At 45.0% G+C, this 20,126-nt stretch overlaps 1 protein-coding gene across 2 annotated transcripts in view; it reads left to right on the plus strand.

Annotated features, from left to right (window-relative positions):
- The window catches only part of gmppab (GDP-mannose pyrophosphorylase Ab), a 56,556-nt gene that overhangs the window by 22,436 nt on the left and 13,994 nt on the right, over positions 1-20,126 (plus strand). For both annotated transcript variants that reach the window (XM_060918976.1, XM_060918977.1), the window contains exons 4-6: positions 3,985-4,177; positions 4,295-4,354; positions 4,462-4,592. In XM_060918976.1, coding sequence (XP_060774959.1) covers positions 3,985-4,177; positions 4,295-4,354; positions 4,462-4,592 — 384 coding nt within the window. The remainder of the gene's footprint in view (positions 1-3,984; positions 4,178-4,294; positions 4,355-4,461; positions 4,593-20,126) is intronic.

Raw genomic sequence — 20,126 nt, forward strand, 5'->3', positions numbered from 1 at the left:
CACGCGCGCTCTCGTGCGTTTCATGCGCGCTCTCGTGCGTTTCTTGCATTTTTTGCGTGTAGACCGGCCGTAGGAGCACGTACTGTCCGGCCGGTTGTGACCGAGGCTTTACATGAAACTAGCGTTGTGTGTCATCATTGTGCTATCTGTCTTTCTTACGGTGTGAGTAATTTTTCAACCACAAAACGTTAAAGTATACTTTAGGACTTATTTTTGTACTTCATAATTGTGTTGGGCATACTTTGCATGGAAGGAAAATTGACGTGGTGATCTTTGTTTACATGAAAGTAGCATCGTGCTAGCTAGTAGGGGGTAGGGCTTTCCTTAATATCATGCAAATGAGCACCATTATGTGCCCACCCTACACCCAGAGTAGCTGAGATGGAAAACTTTGAGGGCGATTTTCTCCCTTTTCTGTTTTAAGAAGTATACACTTTCAAAAGGCCACACATTCTTCAAATATTGTCAGATCTCCACATGGTAGGCATCATTGGAAGTCTTAGAAACTGTACTTTCTGAATCTGTCAATAACTCAAAATATCCCCGGGCAGACATGTGTCCCTGGATCACTGGTGTAACGCAAGTACTTGGGGCCCCCCTGCAGCTACTAAAAGTGTGGGCCCCCCCCAAGGCCACCCTGCCACGGCCTCCTCTCTCTCTCCCTCTCACTCTGTATATCTCTCTTTTGATTGCTGAAAAGTGTGAAAAAAGTGCCAGAGCTCAGCCCCTGACAGCCCAGGCCCATTTAAACACGTATAGGACTGCCTAACCCATAGGCCTAGATGTTTTGTTAATTCATTCATATTCAGTACACCAGCAGAGTAGGCTATCCATTTATTACAAATAAATCCAACAATAAAAATGGTGTATGACGTGACAAAGCTCACAGTTCATACAGCTCAGTAAGCAGTAACGATAACAGTAACATTAATAATGATAATTACATAAGGTTCAATAAGGTTTAGGAAAATAAAAATGAAACTGTTTTAAAAGCCAGAGTATGGTTAAATAAAATACATCATAAGTTTAAGTAAAAGTTTGCATAAAGAATAAATCTGTCAAACACAGGGGTGCAAGCAACTAACATTTACTCACGTTACTGTTATGAGAAGTTTTATGAGTAATATAAAAATGAGTAATTTTAATTTTACTCAAGTAAATTTTGACCTAGGTATCTTATTCAATTACAGTGGAACCAGGCCTGAAAAGGCCTACTGAGTAAAAATGAAATGCAGCACAATAATAAAACAATCTGGCGGAAATTAAAGAAAATTACGCTACCTTGTGTGCAGTTTTTTTTTTAACTATTTTACATAACCAACCTATCTTGGATCAATGTGTTGGATGATGGCTGGTGGTCATGGAGAACAATATTCAAGAAAAAGAAACATTGAATTATTGAGAAGAAAGATAATAAAAAGTAACTTTTATTCAAATCCCATTTTAAATCAGGTACTTTTTCACTCATTAGCCTCGTTTTAACTGCACTAGTCCCCCCCATGGCCCTACCTGTTAGCGCATCATGAACTGGAGGATAAGGCCTACTCTCCCAAAAACGGATGAAATTTTGGGCAGTGTGGATGTAAATTCTTCTTTTTTCTTTTTGATTTGCCGCTTTTGAGCACCACTTTTTTCTCTGGTACGCTTCATTGTTGTGTTTATTATTTTCATGTTTCATCGGACTTTTTCGTGCATTGAATCACATCGGGCGACGGGCCCCCCCTAGCGGTCGGCCCCCCCGCCTGGCGGGGGCTGCGGGGTTATACTTTACGCCAGTGCCCTGGATTCTGTTTTCTGACACATTTTTATTGCTAGAACTTTGACTTTATACATGAACATTGGATTGACAGAAAACTGAATTACATTCGATCACAATCAGCATTCAATATTGGTAAGTTACCTCCCTATTCTTAACTTTTTGTAAAATCTATGATTGTTCCATCGAATGTGTATGTATAAAAATAATAATATTGGCTTGCTTTTTTCATGGTATATCAGATATATTCCATTCAGCTAATCGTCTTTGACTTGTTCAGTATCATGCTAGCTGAATGGAATATATCTGATATACCTTGAAAAAAGCCAGCCAATATTATTTAAATATGTTATTCAGATCCACAATGTATTTCATATGAAAAATACGAGTTTCTCAACACCAGAAGAAAAACTTCATACCTTCAAGCCAATGTGTAATTTTCTTTTTATTATATAGACACATTCACAAACAAAAAGTACCCAAACTTATCAAAACAATTCATTGATTTCATCACGAGTGACATATTGAAATTTGTCACGGTTTTGGTTCTCCATGTCCCGGATATAGCTCATAAAAAACAAAAACAAACAAACAAACAAACAAACAAACAAACAAAAAAATGTGAGTGGCATATTTCCCAGTAAAACACTCATGTCTGTGTGTGTGTAATATAAAAAAAAAAAAATTAATCCACATTCATTGGATATGAGCAATCGCATGCTCTGATTGGCAATTCTACTACTAGGATATCAGCTTATATACCGTGAGTAGAGGAAAAACAAAATGGCGGAGCATGTTGCTGAACCAATCGAGGATGAAATAAAAATTCTACTCGAAAACAAAACCCCAAAAAACACACACAAAAAAGCAACAAAATATGGAATAAAAGTATTTGATGGTAAGAATGTATCTTTTTTTATTTTTCAAGAATTATTATTATAGCATTTTTCACAAATTGCTCCTTTCATTTCGCCAGTTTGTTTACATTTTAAGTGGGAATGATTTTGTCGGACGTTTTGCATAAAGTTTTTATTTATCGAATTTGCAAAACATAGAAATGCGCTGTTTCTCAAAATCCAGTGAATGTGGATAGAATAAAACAGTTATTCCACTCAATCTCGTCGTACATGGCTTATAGCCAACTCTGTGCTATGCGTCTCATATGTCTCATCTCATCTCATCTCATTATCTCTAGCCGCTTTATCCTTCTACAGGGTCGCAGGCAAGCTGGAGCCTATCCCAGCTGACTACGGGCGAAAGGCGGGGTACACCCTGGACAAGTCGCCAGGTCATCACAGGGCTGACACATAGACACATACGCGTCTCATATGTATGTACAGTATCTCATCTCATCTCATTATCTCTAGCCGCTTTATCCTTCTACAGGGTCGCAGGCAAGCTGGAGCCTATCCCAGCTGACTATGGGCGAAAGGCGGGGTACACCCTGGACAAGTCGCCAGGTCATCACAGGGCTGACACATAGACACAGACAACCATTCACACTCACATTCACACCTACGGTCAATTTAGAGTCACCAGTTAACCTAACCTGCATGTCTTTGGACTGTGGGGGAAACCGGAGCACCCGGAGGAAACCCACGCGGACACGGGGAGAACATGCAAACTCCACACAGAAAGGCCCTCGCCGGCCCCGGGGCTCGAACCCGGACCTTCTTGCTGTGAGGCGACAGCGCTAACCACTACACCACCGTGCCGCCTATGTACAGTATATTTATTTATATTTCATAGTAGCTCCGGGTGCTCCGGTTTCCCCCACAGTCCAAAGACATGCAGGTTAGGTTAACTGGTGACTCTAAATTGACCGTAGGTGTGAATGTGAGTGTGAATGGTTGTCTGTGTCTATGTGTCAGCCCTGTGATGACCTGGCGACTTGTCCAGGGTGTACCCCGCCTTTCGCCCGTAGTCAGCTGGGATAGGCTCCAGCTTGCCTGCGACCCTGTAGAAGGATAAAGCGTCTAGAGATAATGAGATGAGATGAGATGAGATGAGATTTCATAGTAGCCATATTAAAATCCCTAGGTGTACTTAAGTCAAATTATTTATGCTGACTGGGGGGGTGGGGGTGCTACATGATAGCACCTATAAACCTAGGAACAGGTCATTCCCTCACCAGGTCCTCTTGGCAAGTAGATTCTATTTAGATATTTTTATAAATGAGGAAGCATCTAAACCACCATTCTTTCATCTTCTTCTGGTACTATGTTTAGATACCTGCAGGAGTTTGCAGCACTGGGCACAGGTGGTAGCATTTACCATTTCCGAGACCAGATCCTGTCTGGAGGACCTTCTGCGTTCTTCCTTATGAACGCTGACGTTTGCTCCGAGTTCCCTCTGCAGGACATGCTCCACTTCCACCAGCAGCATGGAAACTCTCACTGTGGAGTTATTCTCGGCACTACGGTAAATTTGACCATCAGAAGTCACTGAATTATTACAGAGGTATAAATTGGGAGGCTCTGCTGAGGTTGTACAGTGTATGAGTAGTAATCATGACACTTTTATTGCCCATTTCGCCAGGCTAACAGGAAGCAGTCTTTGAACTATGGGTGCATTGTGGAGAATCAGGAAACAAATGAGGTATAAACAGTCCTGAGACATATGATCATAATTACAAAATGGTGAGTTACAGATTACAAATCATTCTTCTTCTTGTTTGGTTTCTTCCTATTTTTCTTATTGGGCAGGTGCTTCATTTTGTAGAGAAACCCAGTACATTTGTAAGTGATATTATCAACTGTGGCATCTACTTATTCACCCCAGAGATTTTTGTCCACATTGGGACAGTGTTTCAGAGAAATCAAGAAGACAGGCTGCTGTAAGTATCATTTACAGTAGAGGTTCATTAAAAAAATGAATGACAAATAAAATTATATAAATGACGTGAATGCCACAGACCCCATTTGTATAGATATGTTTTCATTATTTAAGTGTATTATTTATGTGTACACTGATACAGTGGTGCTTGAAAGTTTGTGAACCCTTTAGAATTTTCTATATTTCGGCATAAATATGACCTAAAACATCATCAGATTTTCACACAAGTCCTAAAAGTAGATAAAGAGAACCCAGTAAAACAAATGAGACAAAAATATTATACTTGGTCATTTATTTATTGAGGAAAATGATCTAATATTACATATCTGTGAGTGGCAAAAGTATGTGAACCTCTAGGATTAGCAGTTGATTTGAAGGTGAAATGAGAGGCAGGTGTTTTCAATCAATGGGATGACAATCAGGTGTGAGTGGGCACCCTGTTTTATTTAAAGAACAGGGATCTATCAAAGTCTGATCTTCACAGCACATGTTTGTGGAAGTGTATCATGGCACGAACAAAGGAGATTTCTGAGGACCTCAGAAAAAGCATTGTTGATGCTCATCAGGCTGGAAAAGGTTACAAAACCATCTCTAAAGAGTTTGGACTCCACCAATCCACAGTCAGACAGATTGTGTACAAATGGAGGAAATTCAAGACCATTGTTACCCTCCCCAGGAGTGGTCGACCAACAAAGATCACTCCAAGAGCAAGGCGTGTAATAGTCACAAAGGACCCCAGGGTAATTTCTAAGCAACTGAAGGCCTCTCTCACATTGGCTAATGTTAATGTTCATGAGTCCACCATCAGGAGAACACTGAACAACAATGGTGTGCATGGCAGGGTTGCAAGGAGAAAGCCACTGCTCTCCAAAAAGAACATTGCTGCTTGTCTGCAGTTTGCTAAAGATCATGTGGACAAACCAGAAGGCTACTGGAAAAATGTTTTGTGAACAGATGAGACCAAAATAGAACATTTTGGTTTAAATAAGAAGCGTTATGTTTGGAGAAAGGAGAACACTGCATTCCATCATAAGAACCTTATCCCATCTGTGAAACATGGTGGTGGTAGTATCATGGTTTGGACCTATTTTGCTGCATCTGGGCCAGGACGGCTTGCCATCATTGATGAAACAATGAATTCTGAATTATACCAGTGAATTCTAAAGGAAAATGTCAGGACATCTGTCCATGAACTGAATCTCAAGAGAAGGTGGGTCATGCAGCAAGACAATGACCCTAAGCACACAAGTCGTTCTATCAAAGAATGGTTAAAGAAGAATAAAGTTAATGTTTTGGAATGGGCAAGTCAAAGTCCTGACCTTAATCCAATGGAAATGTTGTGGAAAGACCTGAATCAAGCAGTTCATGTGAGGAAACCCACCAACATCCCAGAGTTGAAGCTGTTCTGTATGGAGGAATGGGCTAAAATTCCTCCAAGCCAGTGTGGACGACTGATCAACAGTTACCGGAAACGTTTAGATGCAGTTATTGCTGCACAAGGGTGTCACACCAGATACTGAAAGCAAAGGTTTACGTACTTTTTCCACTCACAGATATGTAATATTGGATCATTTTCCTCAATAAATAAATGACCAAGTATAATATTTTTGTCTCATTTGTTTACCTGGGTTCTCTTTATCTACTTTTAGGACTTGTGTGAAAATCTGATGATGTTTTAGGTCATATTTATGCAGAAATATAGAAAATTCTAAAGGGTTCACAAACTTTCAAGCAGCACTATATTTTGGCTATTATCAATGAAGCTTTTTAATTCCTGAACTTTCCAGGGCTTGACATTAACTTTTTAATCCACTTGTCCACTTGGACAAGCAGCAAGATTTTTCACTTGTCCTGACCATAACCGTTTAATTCTTCTGTATTTACTCCTTCAAAGAAAGGAAAGTGATTAACAAAGTTTATCAAAAAACAGGTATAGTTATAATAATCATTATCCTTTAATGAGTTATAATTTTTCAATAAAACTCAAACTTTAATTGCAACAATAAACAAAAACAATCCAATACCCCATTATAGTGCGTGTTTTGTTATTGTCCTAACCCAGGGCTTTTCAAAGTGTGGGGTGCGCCTTCCCTGGGGGGCGCCAGAGTTCTTCGGGGGGGCGCAACGTGAGGAAACATAAACCAGAATAAGTTACTATTGCAGACATTTAGCGAACTTCAGCTAACCTTTGCCAGAGACAAAGTGGATCGATTTTTAGTACCTAAAGCTACAGTGAGTGAGGAGACAGAGTCTGGGCCAAGCAAAAAACCAGACCCTCCAGGATTTCGCGATGTTGCGATTTGCAGCTTCAACGCAAATTCAACCAATCCCTGCGAATTCAGGGCGTTGTTGCAATTATATCCAATCACCGCAACTTTCCCGCAAATTTGACCAATCATTGGCGTCGTCTTGAGGTGACGTCGACAAACTACCTTCCGCCTTACTTCCGTGTATTGAGGTATTTCACCTGATGTCACAGGGTCACGTGATGCCCCGGTGTCCGCCATTTTGAAGGTCAAGCTAGCTAATGTCAACAACATAGTAGCTAGTATGTTACTGTAGCAATGTTTATGTTCAGTCATTTGGATGACTGTTAAAACCTTTCAGTCTCAAGTTTTTCCTATACTGTATTTACTAGTTTACTGTAATTATGATCCGGCAGCTATTTACACCGGATCCGGTGTAAATAGCTGCCGGATCATAATTACAGTAAACTAGTAAATACAGTAAAGGAAAAACTTGAGACTGAAAGGTTTTAACAGTCATCCAAATGACTGAACGTAAACATTGCTACAGTAACATACTAGCTACTATGTTGTTGACATTAGCTAGTGCTAACAGCTAGCTGCTAGTACACTGCTACAACACAGACACCGACCCTAATAATACAGTTATTGGTCATTGCCTGGTAACAGCAAATTTATAATGGGCCATGTCTCAACAGACTAAGAAGTTATTTCAATGACATTTAATAACATTTTGTTTATCCTGAGGACCGAAAGTAAATGAAAATGTGAACAAACCTTAGCTGTAATAAGATGGCGACCACTGGCTTCAGGGACGACCCACTGATGTAGGCATGTTACCCAGCCTGACACAAAATATTTGTAGGCATCCAAACTCTTATACGCTTTCAGATGAATACCTGTGTATGGCGATGGGTTTTTAACGACATAGGTATACAGATCATGTGGGCCGAAGTCAGGTAAAGACGAGGGCTTCGTGTACTTCTGTATGTCAGTGAACAATCCTGGTGGAAGCAGGTAAACGTCGTTCTCTAAGCCTGCTAACCTCAATTTTTGCAAATACCTCTCCCTCGCTCACCCTGTAAATGCCCTACGTCGCTGGATAGTGAAGGTGTTTTCTGCATCTCGCTCCTTTTTCTTTTATGTTTTTCATTTGTCGCCTTCCTCGCATTCAAACTGATTCGAACCGTGACGTCCAAAATGGCAGCCTAACGATGCATCACATGACTTGGTCACGTGGGTGAAAAACCTCAATACATTCAAGAGAAGCAGCATGTGCGCAGTGTTGCCAGAATGGGCGGTATTAAGTGCATTTTGGCGGATTTTGAACATATTTTGGACTGGAAAACGTCAGCAGTATCTGGCAACACTGCATGTGCGAGTCAGTGTTTATATAGGCTTAAATTCTGTTACTGAAAGTGTGTTATGTTTACAGTGAAGGACTGTGTGCACTTTACATTATTTTTTTACTTAATACAAGAAATTAATGGATGCCAACATTTTTGCCAAAATGGTATTTTATTTTCCATTGTTTAGGCAGCTTCAGCATCATACTGTGAGATTCTGTTCAAATTGTTTTTTTTTTCTTCTATGAAGCCTGAGCCATTTATTTTATTAGTTTATAATTATTGTTTAATTTAGTCTTCAGGAGAGACTGCCTGCACACAGTACTAGTATTAATAGTTTTTTTCTTACATGAAAGCTGAGGCATTTATATTATATTTTAAGTTAACTTCATGTTGTGCTGTGAGGTTCTCTGCACTTTAACTTTTGAACCAACAGGTGCATTTGGGTAAGTAAAGCCTATTTTTCTGCATTTTTGTAGTCCTGGTAATCTTTTATATTGGTAAAGTTGTTTATAGGACCATTTCTCAGTGTCTTTGTTTTTTTAATCAATAGTTTTTCGGTAATAACTTAATATTTAACATATCACTCAATTTTAATCACAAAAAGAGAAAATCGCAACAATTTCTCGCAACTTTCAATTCCTCCTGCAATGTAATTGCAACAAAAACCTAAAAAACACCGCAACTTTCATCGCAATTTTTTGGAAAAACCCCCGCAACATCAGACATTTTAGCCTGCAACAATCTCAAAAAAGGCCCGTGGAATCCTGGGGGGACTGAAAAAAGAAGGAAGTATGACCACGATTATTTAAAGTTTGGATTTTCATGGACTGGATCTGAAGATGCTCCACTGCCACAGTGTGTTGTCTGCCAAGAGGTGCTAGCTAACGATGCTATGAGATGTTTAAAATGTGTAAAAGAAAAAAATAAAAATGTGTACAACAACCATTTTTTTAAAATACGAATGTAACATTAAGTATAGCAACAACAAGTCAAGTCAAGTTTATTTGTATAGCGCTTTTAACAATAAACATTGTCGCAAAGCAGCTTTACAGAATTTGAACAACTTAAAACATGAGCTAATTTTATCCCTAATCTATCCCCAATGAGCAAGCCTGTGGCGACGGTGGCAAGGAAAAACTCCCTCAGACGACATGAGGAAGAAACCTCGAGAGGAACCAGACTCAAAAGGGAACCCATCCTCATTTGGGCAACAACAGACAGCCTGACTATAATATTAACAGTTTTAACATGAGGACAGTTTCGTTGATGTTATAACTCTTCATTGATGGAAACTTGAGTGCAAAACTGATTCATGATAACTGCAGTCCTAAAGTTAGCAAGACAACTGTAGTCCTCAGCCATAAAAGCATTACTGTAAGAGTCAAGGGCATCCTCCAGGTATAACCCTCAACTAGCCTCATGGGGCCGTCCTTCACAGGAGCGATGCGATAAAACTCCGACCAGACACAGGGCACCATGATGGATCAAGCAGGTCCGAGGGGCAGAAGAGGCCAGCATCTCAATCCCAGGACCAACATGTAACTCAGAGGGGCAGATTGGGGGGGAAGAGAGAGAGAAAGAAAACACATGTTGTTAGGTATGCCCTAAAAATGACAAGTATTAAATCTGTGTGGTAGGCTCGCAGAGACGAGAGTCTTGATATAAGGCATAACACACAACAATGGCATGTTAATATGGTAAAAAATATATCATGACCTGCTCTGGCTGGATGCTTGATTGGGTGATGGGAGCACACTCCTCAGCAATGATGAGATGCAGATGGGACCCTTAGGGCTGGCCAAGACAATTCAGTTACATTTCACCAGGTCTGGGACATGCGACAGAAGTCTGACGACCGATTCCCTGCAGGCTACGATAGCCAGTCGAGGTCTCCACCCTCTCCACCAAAAGATGACTCCATGTAACTCAGAGGGACAGATTTGGGGTGGGGGAGGGGGGAGGGAAAGAAAACCCAGGTTGTTAGGTATGCCCAATGTCACCTGAATAAGTAGGAGCAGTATACATATTGCACCGAGTACAAGCAGGGACTCCGGCAACTAACTAAGACAGCATAACTAAAAGGAGAGAGCCAGAAGGTAACACAGGCATGAGGGAGCCCCGGGACATAAAGCAGCCAGCCACTACACCGTCAACAAACTCGAGTGAGCAAGCGAGTGGGGACTGACAGCATCCATACATCCCAGTTTACCAAAACACTCTATGTCTGTGGACCCTCTAGAGCTACACCTTTACCTCATAAATACCATTAACAAAAGGCTTGACTAAACAGATATGTTTTCGGCCTAGACTTAAATGCTGAGACTGTGTCTGATTCCCGAACATTACTTGGAAGGCTGTTCCATAACTGTGGGGCTTTGTAAGAAAAGGCTCTGCCCCCTGATGTAGCCTTCACTATACGAGGTACCAGCAGATAGCCTGCACCTTTTGATCTAAGTAGGCATGGCGGGTCATAGAGGAGCAGAAGTTCACTCAGGTACTGTGGTGCGAGACCATTTAGTGCTTTAAAGGTCAATAGTAGTATTTTATAATCAATACGAAATTTGATTGGGAGCCAATGCAGTGTGGATAAGACAGGCGTGATGTGGTCATATTTTCTAGTTCTAGTAAGGACTCTTGCTGCTGCATTTTGAACTAACTGGAGCTTATTTATGCACTTATTGGAACATCCAGACAGTAAGGCATTACAATAATCCAACCTGGAGGTAACGAAAGCATGGACTAGTTTTTCTGCGTCATGCAATGACATTAAATTTCTTATCTTTGCAATATTTCTGAGATGAAAGAAAGCTATCCGGGTGATGTTATCAATGTGAGTTTCGAATGAAAGACTGGGGTCAATAATCACTCCGAGGTCTTTTACTGCTGCACGTGAAGAAACAGAAAGGCCATCCAGAGTCACTGTGTAATCAGAAAACTTACTTCTAGCTGTATGTGGTCCTAGCACAAGTACTTCAGTCTTGTCAGAGTTAAGCAGAAGGAAATTAATAAGCATCCAGTGTCTAATGTCCTTAACACATTCCTCAATTCTATTAAGCTGGTGTCTCTCATCAGGTTTTGCAGAGACATACAACTGTGTGTCATCAGCATAACAGTGGAAACTAATACAATGTTTATGAATAATATCGCCCAGAGGTAACATATTGTAGCTTTCCCTAGGTGTGGGTGGAGCACAGAGGACGGCAGGACAGAGATCAGGTTCAACAAATAGTTTTATTGCTCCACTTTTCAGGGAACACAATATGTTTCACACAGACGCACGCACACACACACATCAGGTGTCTGGTTCGGGAGAGATCTCCTCTGCTCTCGCTCTCCCTCCCTAAATAGGGCGCGGTCCCTGGGAAGACACACAAACACAGGTTAATTGCTCTCAGGTGAAGTGATTCTGCCACTTACCTTCCCTGACTCCGCCCTCCTGTCACAGACCGGTGCTTGACCACGCCCCCGCTGCCACATACCCCCACCGCCCGACTCAGGCCGGGCAGCCGTCCGGCCCGCAGCCGACTCCCCCCCCCCCTTGACGGGAGAGGAAGTCCGCCACGACCATCTGCGTCCCCAGCCTGTGGACCACCTTGAAATTAAAGGGTTGGAGCGCCAGATACCAACGGGTGATCCGCGCGTTGGCATCTTTCATGCGGTGGAGCCACTGGAGGGGCGCGTGGTCCGAACAGAGGGTGAAAGAGCGCCCCAGCAGGTAGTACCGGAGGGCGAGGACCGCCCATTTGATCGCCAGGCACTCCTTTTCAATCGTGCTGTAGCGCCCCTCCCGCACTGACAGCTTCCGGCTGATGTATAGGACCGGGCGATCCTCCCCCTCCACCTGCTAGGACAAAACGGCCCCCAGCCCTCTGTCCGACGCATCCGTCTGTAACATAAAAGGGAGAGAGAAGTCAGGGGAGTGTAAAAGTGGCCCCCCACACAGTGCAGCCTTTACCTCCGAGAAAGCCCGCTGGCACTGCTCCGTCCACTGGACCGGATCTGGCGCCCCTTTTTTAGTGAGGTCAGTCAGCGGGCTGGTGATGTCCGAATAATTAGGTATAAACCTACGATAGTAGCCAGCCAGCCCCAGGAACTGTCTCACCCCCTTTTTGGTCTTGGGCCTCGGGCAGGCCGCAATCGCTGCTGTCTTATTAATTTGGGGACGCACCTGCCCGTTGCCCAAGTGGAAGCCCAGATACCGTACTTCCACCCGCCCAATCGCACACTTCTTTGGGTTGGCCGTGAGTCCCGCCCGTCTCAGTGACCTAAGGACGGCCCTCAGGTGTTGCAGGTGCTGCTGCCAGTCGTTACTATAAACGATAATGTCGTCCAGGTAGGCGGCCGCATAGGTGGCGTGGGGCCGGAGGACCCGGTCCATCAGCCGCTGAAACGTAGCGGGCGCCCCAAACAGCCCAAATGGAAGTGTGACGAACTGGTGTAAGCCGAACGGTGTGGAAAAGGCCGTTTTCTCCCGGGATAATGGAGTCAAGGGGATCTGCCAATATCCCTTCGTTAAATCCAGTGTCGAGTAAAAGCGAGCCGTGCCTAGTCGATCGAGCAGCTCATCAATACGAGGCATTGGGTACGCGTCGAATTTAGACACCGCGTTGACTTTTCTATAGTCCACACAGAACCGGACCGAGCCGTCGGCCTTGGGAACCAAGACCACCGGGCTGCTCCAGTCGCTGTGGGACTCCTCGACGATGCCCATTTCGAGCATGGCCTGAAGTTCTTCCCGAACCACCTTTTTTTTGTGTTCGGGTAGTCTATAAGGGCGGCTACGCACTACCACCCCCGGGGGTGTCTCTATGTGGTGTTCTATGAGGTTAGTGCGACCGGGCAGGGGCGAGAACACATCCGAAAACTCGGCCTGCAACTGGGCGACCTCCGTGAGTTGGGTCGGGGAGAGGTGGTCTCCACAGGGGACCGGAGAGGTACGTGATGCCAAATTCCCTTTTTGAACCTCCGGCCCCAGCTCCGCCTTCTCCGGAACTACCGACACCAACGCCACGGGGACCTCCTCGTTCCAGAGTTTGAGCAGATTGAGGTGGTAAATCTGTAGCGCCCCACCCCTGTCTGTTCGCCTCACCTCATAGTCGACGTCCCCGACTCGCCGTGTGACCTCAAAGGGTCCTTGCCACTTGGCGATTAATTTGGAGCTCGACGTGGGCAAGAGTACGAGTACTTTATCTCCCGGTGTGAACTCTCTAAGGCGCGTACCCTTGTTGTACAGGCGGGCTTGCCGTTCCTGGGCCTGCCGCAAATTCTCCTGAGTTAGGTGGGTGAGCGTGTGGAGTTTTGCGCGCAGGTCCATAACGTACTGAATTTCATTCTTACTTTGTGAAGGTCCCTCCTCCCAATTTTCCCGCAGCACGTCCAGGATGCCGCGCGGCTTACGCCCATATAATAATTCGAACGGGGAGAACCCCGTGGAGGCTTGAGGGACCTCTCGCACTGAGAACAGCAAGGGTTCGAGCCACTTATCCCAATTACGTGCGTCCTCACTTACGAATTTCTTAATGATATTTTTGAGGGTGCGGTTGAACCGTTCTACTAAACCGTCCGTTTGTGGGTGATATACACTGGTGCGGATCGGCTTAATCCCCAATAACCCATACAGTTCGCGTAGTGTTCGTGACATAAACGTAGTGCCTTGATCAGTCAGAATCTCTTTCGGGATTCCAACTCGGGAGATGACGCGGAAGAGTGCCTCTGCAATACTGCGTGCTGAGATATTGTGCAGAGGCACTGCTTCCGGGTATCGCGTTGCATAGTCCACTAGAACTAATATAAAGCGGTACCCTCGTGCTGACCGATCTAATGGCCTGACGAGATCCATCCCAATTCTTTCAAACGGGGTCTCGATTAACGGTAGAGGGCGCAATGGCGCTTTTGGAATGGCCGCTGGATTTACTAACTGGCATTCGCGGCATGCCGTACACCACCTACGGACATCGCCGCGAATCCCCGGCCAATAGAATCGGGCCATTATTTGGGCTAGTGTTTTATCCTGCCCTAAGTGTCCAGCCATGGGATTAAAGTGAGCCGCCTGGAATACCAATTCCCGGCGGCTCTTTGGAATCAAAAGCTGCGTGACTCGCTCTTTAGTTTGAGTGTCCTGCGTCACTCGGTATAACCTATCCTTCATAATCGCGAAGTAGGGGAAGGACGGGGTGGCGTTCAGCGGGAGCGTTTGACCATCGATTACTCTCACTTGGTCAAACGCATGCCGCAGAGTCTCGTCTCGCGACTGCTCCAATGGGAAATCCGCGAGGGATTCCCCAATAGAGAGAGGAGGAGCCGGTGGCTCCTCACCCTGACGCGGAGATGACGTAGACGGCTCTGCGACAGCTGCTCCCGCCAAAACGACACCGGGACCTCCCCCTGTCAACTGGCAGGACCCACTCTCTACTAGGCGCGTCATTAAACCCCGAAATCCCGGCCAATCAGTCCCCAAAATTAACGAGTGGGTAAGGCGAGGATTAACCGCCGCCTTCACTATAAATTTTTCCCCTCTGAAAATAATATGGACCGACACCAAAGGGTAGCTGTGAACATCCCCGTGCACACACAAAACCTTCACCCCTTGTGCTCCCCCCAATGCCTCGTTTTGAACCAGGCTTTGGCGAATTGAGGTCTGATTACAACCAGAATCCACCAATGCCTGATATGTAGCCCCTTGGATACTCACCGGTATGCGATACGCTCCGGCCCGATCGAGGGCGGCCTCTGGCGCGTCGGGGATCCGAACCACCGCGCCCACTTCCATTGCTGTGCACTGCTGTTGAAGGTGGTCCGGTTCCCCGCAGCGCCAGCAAACCGGCCCGGGCTTCCCCTCTGCACCGGTGCTCTGGGGCTCACTCACCTGAGGTGGGGGAGAGACAGACACAGAAGGGAGAAACGGGAGGGCACCGCGGGTGCGGCGGGCCGGCAGGGGTGGTGCCGGCCCCCGCCTCCGCGGTGGGGGAATGGGGCGAGGACGGGACACAGAAGGAGGGGAGAGAGAGAGAGAAAGAGAAGAGGAGAGAAGAGATGTCGACATCTGCTGTCCTGCCGCCGAGACAGCCGCCAGATGATCCTCCGCCAGCTCGACTGCCTGATCCAGCGACGCCGGGCGGTGGCACTGGACCCACTCCGCGGCTCCTGCTGGTAAGCGGGCGATGAACTGTTCCAGTACCACCTGATCGATGATTCCCTCGGCGTCGCGATCTTCGGCCCTCAGCCACCGCCAGCAGGCGTCCCGGAGCTGCTGGCCGAACGCGAACGGGCTGCCGACTTCCTCCATCCGCAGCGCGCGGAAGCGCTGGCGCTGCTGCTCCGGCGTGCGCCCCACGCGCTGAAGGACAGCCCGACGAAGGTCGGCGTAGGCCAGCCGGCGATCGGCGGGGAGCTGTAGTGCAGCCAGCTGCGCCTCTCCCGTCAGGAGGGGGAGGAGGCGCGCCGCGCGCTGCTCCATCGGCCACCCCGAGGCTTCAGCGACCTGCTCGAATAACGTGAAGAAAGCCTCGGGGTCATCCTGCGGGCCCATCTTAGTTAAGGTGAGGGGAGACGGGCCCGCGGCCGGAGCGCTGGTGGGCCCCGCCGACGCGAGGAGACGCCGGAACGCCTTGCGATCTTCTTGCTGGGCCAGCACCAGGGCATCGAAGCGCCGCTCTTGTTCCTTTCGGAGTGTGACGAGCGCCTGGTGCTGGCTTTGCTGAGCCGTGGCGAGGGCGTGGACCAGGTCGGTGAACGGGGAGGATTCCATGGGGCTGCTGGGTTGGTGCTCCATTCTCCTGGGTTTCGGCACCACTGTAGCTTTCCCTAGGTGTGGGTGGAGCACAGAGGACGGCAGGACAGAGATCAGGTTCAACAAATAGTTTTATTGCTCCACTTTTCAGGGAACACAATATGTTTCACACAGACACACGCACACACACACATCAGGTGTCTGGTTTGGGAGAGATCTCCTCTGCTCTCGCTCTCCCTCCCTAAATAGGGCGCGGTCCCTGGGAAGACACACAAACACAGGTTAATTGCTCTCAGGTGAAGTGATTCTGCCACTTACCTTCCCTGACTCCGCCCTCCTGTCACAGACCGGTGCTTGACCACGCCCCTGCTGCCACACATATATAGAGAAAAAAGCAGTGGACCCAAGACAGAACCTTGTGGAACACCAAACTTTACCTCGGTACGTCTAGAAATATCACCATTTATATCAACATACTGATAACGATCAGTTAGATAAGACCTGAGCCAGGAGAGGGCCATTCCCTTAACTCCCACAACATTTTCTAGTCTATCCAGAAGAATGGAATGATCAATGGTATCAAATGCTGCACTAAGGTCAAGCAACACAAGTAGCGAGACACAGCCCTGATGAGACACCAACAGTAGGTCGTTTACTACTTTAACCAGTGCTGTCTCTGTGCTATGATGAGGTCTAAATCCTGACTGATACATTTCATGGATGTTATTCCTATGTAAAATATGAGCATAACTGCTGTGCCACAGCTTTTTCAAGGATATTGGCGATAAAGGGGAGGTTTGATATTGGCCGATAATTGGACAGCTGACAGGGATCAAGGTCAGGTGTTTTAATCAGGAGTTTGATAACTGCTAGTTTAAAGGATTTGGGTACATAGCCAATCATAAGAGAAGAATTTATTATTTTTAGAAGCGGTTCAATTACTCCAGGCATTATCTGTTTGAATAGATGTGTAGGTAAGGGATCTAGTACGCAAGTTGAGGCTTTTGATGTAGAGATTAATGAAAGTAATTCAGTTTCTTTTAGGGGAGTAAAACATTCTAACTGATGATCTGATACAGTTATATAGTTAACTACAAGGTCACTTTCATTGTCTGACCTTAAATTAGTAGTTTGAATTTTTTGTCGGATATTCTCAATTTTGTCATTAAAAAAATTCATGAAGTCGTTGCTACTACATACTGCAGGTGTGCATGTGTCGATAGTGGACTTATTCCTGGTTAATTTTGCTACAGTATTAAATAGGAATCTAGGATTATTTTTGTTATCTTTTATTAGGGAGGAGAAATATGTTGATCTCGCAGCACTAAGAGCTTTTCTATACTTCAGGAAGCTCTCCTTCCAAGCTAATTTGAACACTACCAATTTTGTTTGACGCCACTTACGTTCCAATTTTCGAGTGGTCTGTTTTAATGTGCGAGTGTCATCATTATACCAGGGTGCTAATTTTTTGTCTCTGACCATTTTCCTTTTTAGAGGAGCTACATTATCTAAAGTATGGCGGAATGTTGACTCTAAGCATTCAGTTGCCTGATCAAGTTCTGCAGGGGCTGACAGTGACCCAATCAAAGTTGACAGCTCTGGGAGATCATTTATAAAGCTCTGTGCAGTAGTTGACGTGAAAGTACGTTTAATACAGTAGCGTGGTGAGGTGCATATATTATTACTCAGACATAGTTTGAATGAGATGAGATAATGATCTGAGATAACTTCAGACTGTGGAAGTATGACTATATTGTCTACGTTTAATCTGAATGTTAGTATTAGATCAAGGGTGTGACCACCATTATGGGTCAGTCCTATGACATTCTGCTTAATCCTGACTGAATCTAAGATGGACACAAACGCTGTTTTTAAAGGGTCTTCTGGGTTATCGAAGTGAATATTAAAATCTCCGACAACTAAAGCTTTGTCTAAGGAAATAACCAGATCTGAGATAAAATCTGCAAATTCAGAAAGAAACTCAGAATATGGCCCCGGGGGCCTGTAAATAATAAGCAATGGAATTAACTGGGTAGACTTATTTTTCGAGGCTACATACATTATATGAGTATGAATAACTTCAAATGTATTAAATTTATAACCAGGTTTTTGTGTTACACCTAGATAATCGTTATAAATAACCGCGACGCCTCCTCCTCTGCCAGTTAGATGAGGCTGGTGTATATAACTGTATCCAGGAGGACTCGCTTCATTTAATGCTATATATTCATTTGGCTTAATCCATGTTTCAATTAAACAAAGTACATTAAACTCCTGATCAGTAATGAGTTCATTAACCATTAGCTCTTTAGATGTAAGAGATCTAATATTTAATAGCCCCACCTTTAGATCAAAGGTGCTGGCAGCAGCTGTACAGTCAGTATGATCTAATTTTATATTGATTAGGTTACTGGAACAAACTCTCTGAAAATTTCTACCTTTTTGTTGAGCTCAGGGAACAGACACAGTCTCAATGTAGTGGACCCTGAGTGACGACTCTGTGCAGCTAGCAGACAGTCGGTTTAGCCTGTTCGTCTGCTCCCTGGCCTTGGCTCTGGATTGTCAGAAATTAACTAGGCCTGTTCTGAGACTATGACCTATGCTGCAGGAAATGAGAGCAGCACCTTCCCGAGTGGGATGGATACCGTCCCGCCCTAACAGGCCAGCAGTGCCCTCAAAATTAGCCCAATTATCTATAAAGCCCACACTGTTTTCAGAGCACCACCTGGACAGCCAGCAGTTCAGCGACCATAACCTGCTGTAAGCTACATCGCCACGCCGCATTGGGATGGGGCCAGAGCATACTACCGCATTGGACATCGCCTTCGCTAATTTAAACACCTCTACAAAGTTACTCTTAGTAACCTCAGACTGACGAAGGCGTATATCATTAGCTCCTGCATGGATAACTATCTTTGAGAACCTGTGCTTGCCTAGGACCCTAAGATTACCTGCTATGTCCGGCACCTTGGCTCCCGGTATACACCTGACTAAAGCTGCTGGTGCCCCTAAAGGCTGAGCTAATTTCACATGCCGTATGATAGAGTCCCCTATAACCAGAGCTCTTTCAGGTTTCTCAGTGGGTGCATCACTAAGGAGAGCAAACCTGTCCGGCACATGACGTGGAGAGGAGTGGTGCTCCCGTGGGCGAGCCTCAGCGGTAGCTTTGGCTCTACGCTTATGCCGCCGAGCCGTCACCCATTTGCCCCGCTGTAAGGGCTCTAATGCCGGAGTTGGGGGATTACTAACTCCACCTAGGGCATCCAGACTTTCCCCTACAGAAACTACACTGTTCTCACGCTCACTAACCTGCTCTAAAGCCTGGACACGCGCTTCTAGCACTGTAATCTTCTCCGTCAGAGAGCTAACTAATCTGCACTTATCACAAATAAAGCTAATAAAGCTATCGCTAGTGACGGAGGAAGAATGACTAAACATCCTGCACTCAGCACACTGAACAAGCTGAAGGTGTGCCATGATGAAAAGATTCACGTACCTTAAACGAAGATCTGTTGATATTAAAGCAGATCCGATGTGGATGGCCTCCGCTTGTGGTCTTTACACAGGAGGAGAGAAAAAGAAAGCTTCTGGTCTCGGCATTCTTCCGAAAAAAGAAAGAGAAAAACCGGGGGAAAAAAAATGGAAAAAGGAAAGCGAAAAGTGAAAAGTACAAAAATGAAAGCGACAGTACAAAAAAATTGTGAGGGGGGAGGGGGGGCACTGTTGTTTATTTGCTCTCTGAGGGGGGGGGCTGACTCTCCCACACTTTGAAAACCCCTGTTCTAACCCATTACCTGATCTGCAGTTTTAAGAGTCATACTCACCCACATTCAAAGCTTTTGGAGGAAATAAAGTAAAATCTTGATTAATCCACTAAAACTTGAAATATAAATTTATTTAAAGAAATGAAACTGAAAGAAAACGAGTTGGGCATGATCACGTTGTGAATGAAAGCAAACTGTAAGTGAGTTCGGCACTGTCATAAAATTCCCCCAAAATATTTAACGACATTTGTGATTGTTAACGTGTACCATACAAAAGAGAAATACAATAAATGTCAGAATAAAATGAAAATTCACCACAGGTATTTATTTTATTGAGGCACTTGATAGCCCTTTCTCCGATTTTGATTAATTCAGGGTCTAATAATCTATAATTAGATATTATAACATGGTTATTTTTACACACGCACCTGCTGTACCCGGCTTCCC

The sequence above is a fragment of the Neoarius graeffei genome, chromosome 4, assembly GCF_027579695.1.
Source record: "Neoarius graeffei isolate fNeoGra1 chromosome 4, fNeoGra1.pri, whole genome shotgun sequence".
NCBI classification, from domain to species: Eukaryota; Metazoa; Chordata; class Actinopteri; order Siluriformes; family Ariidae; genus Neoarius; species Neoarius graeffei.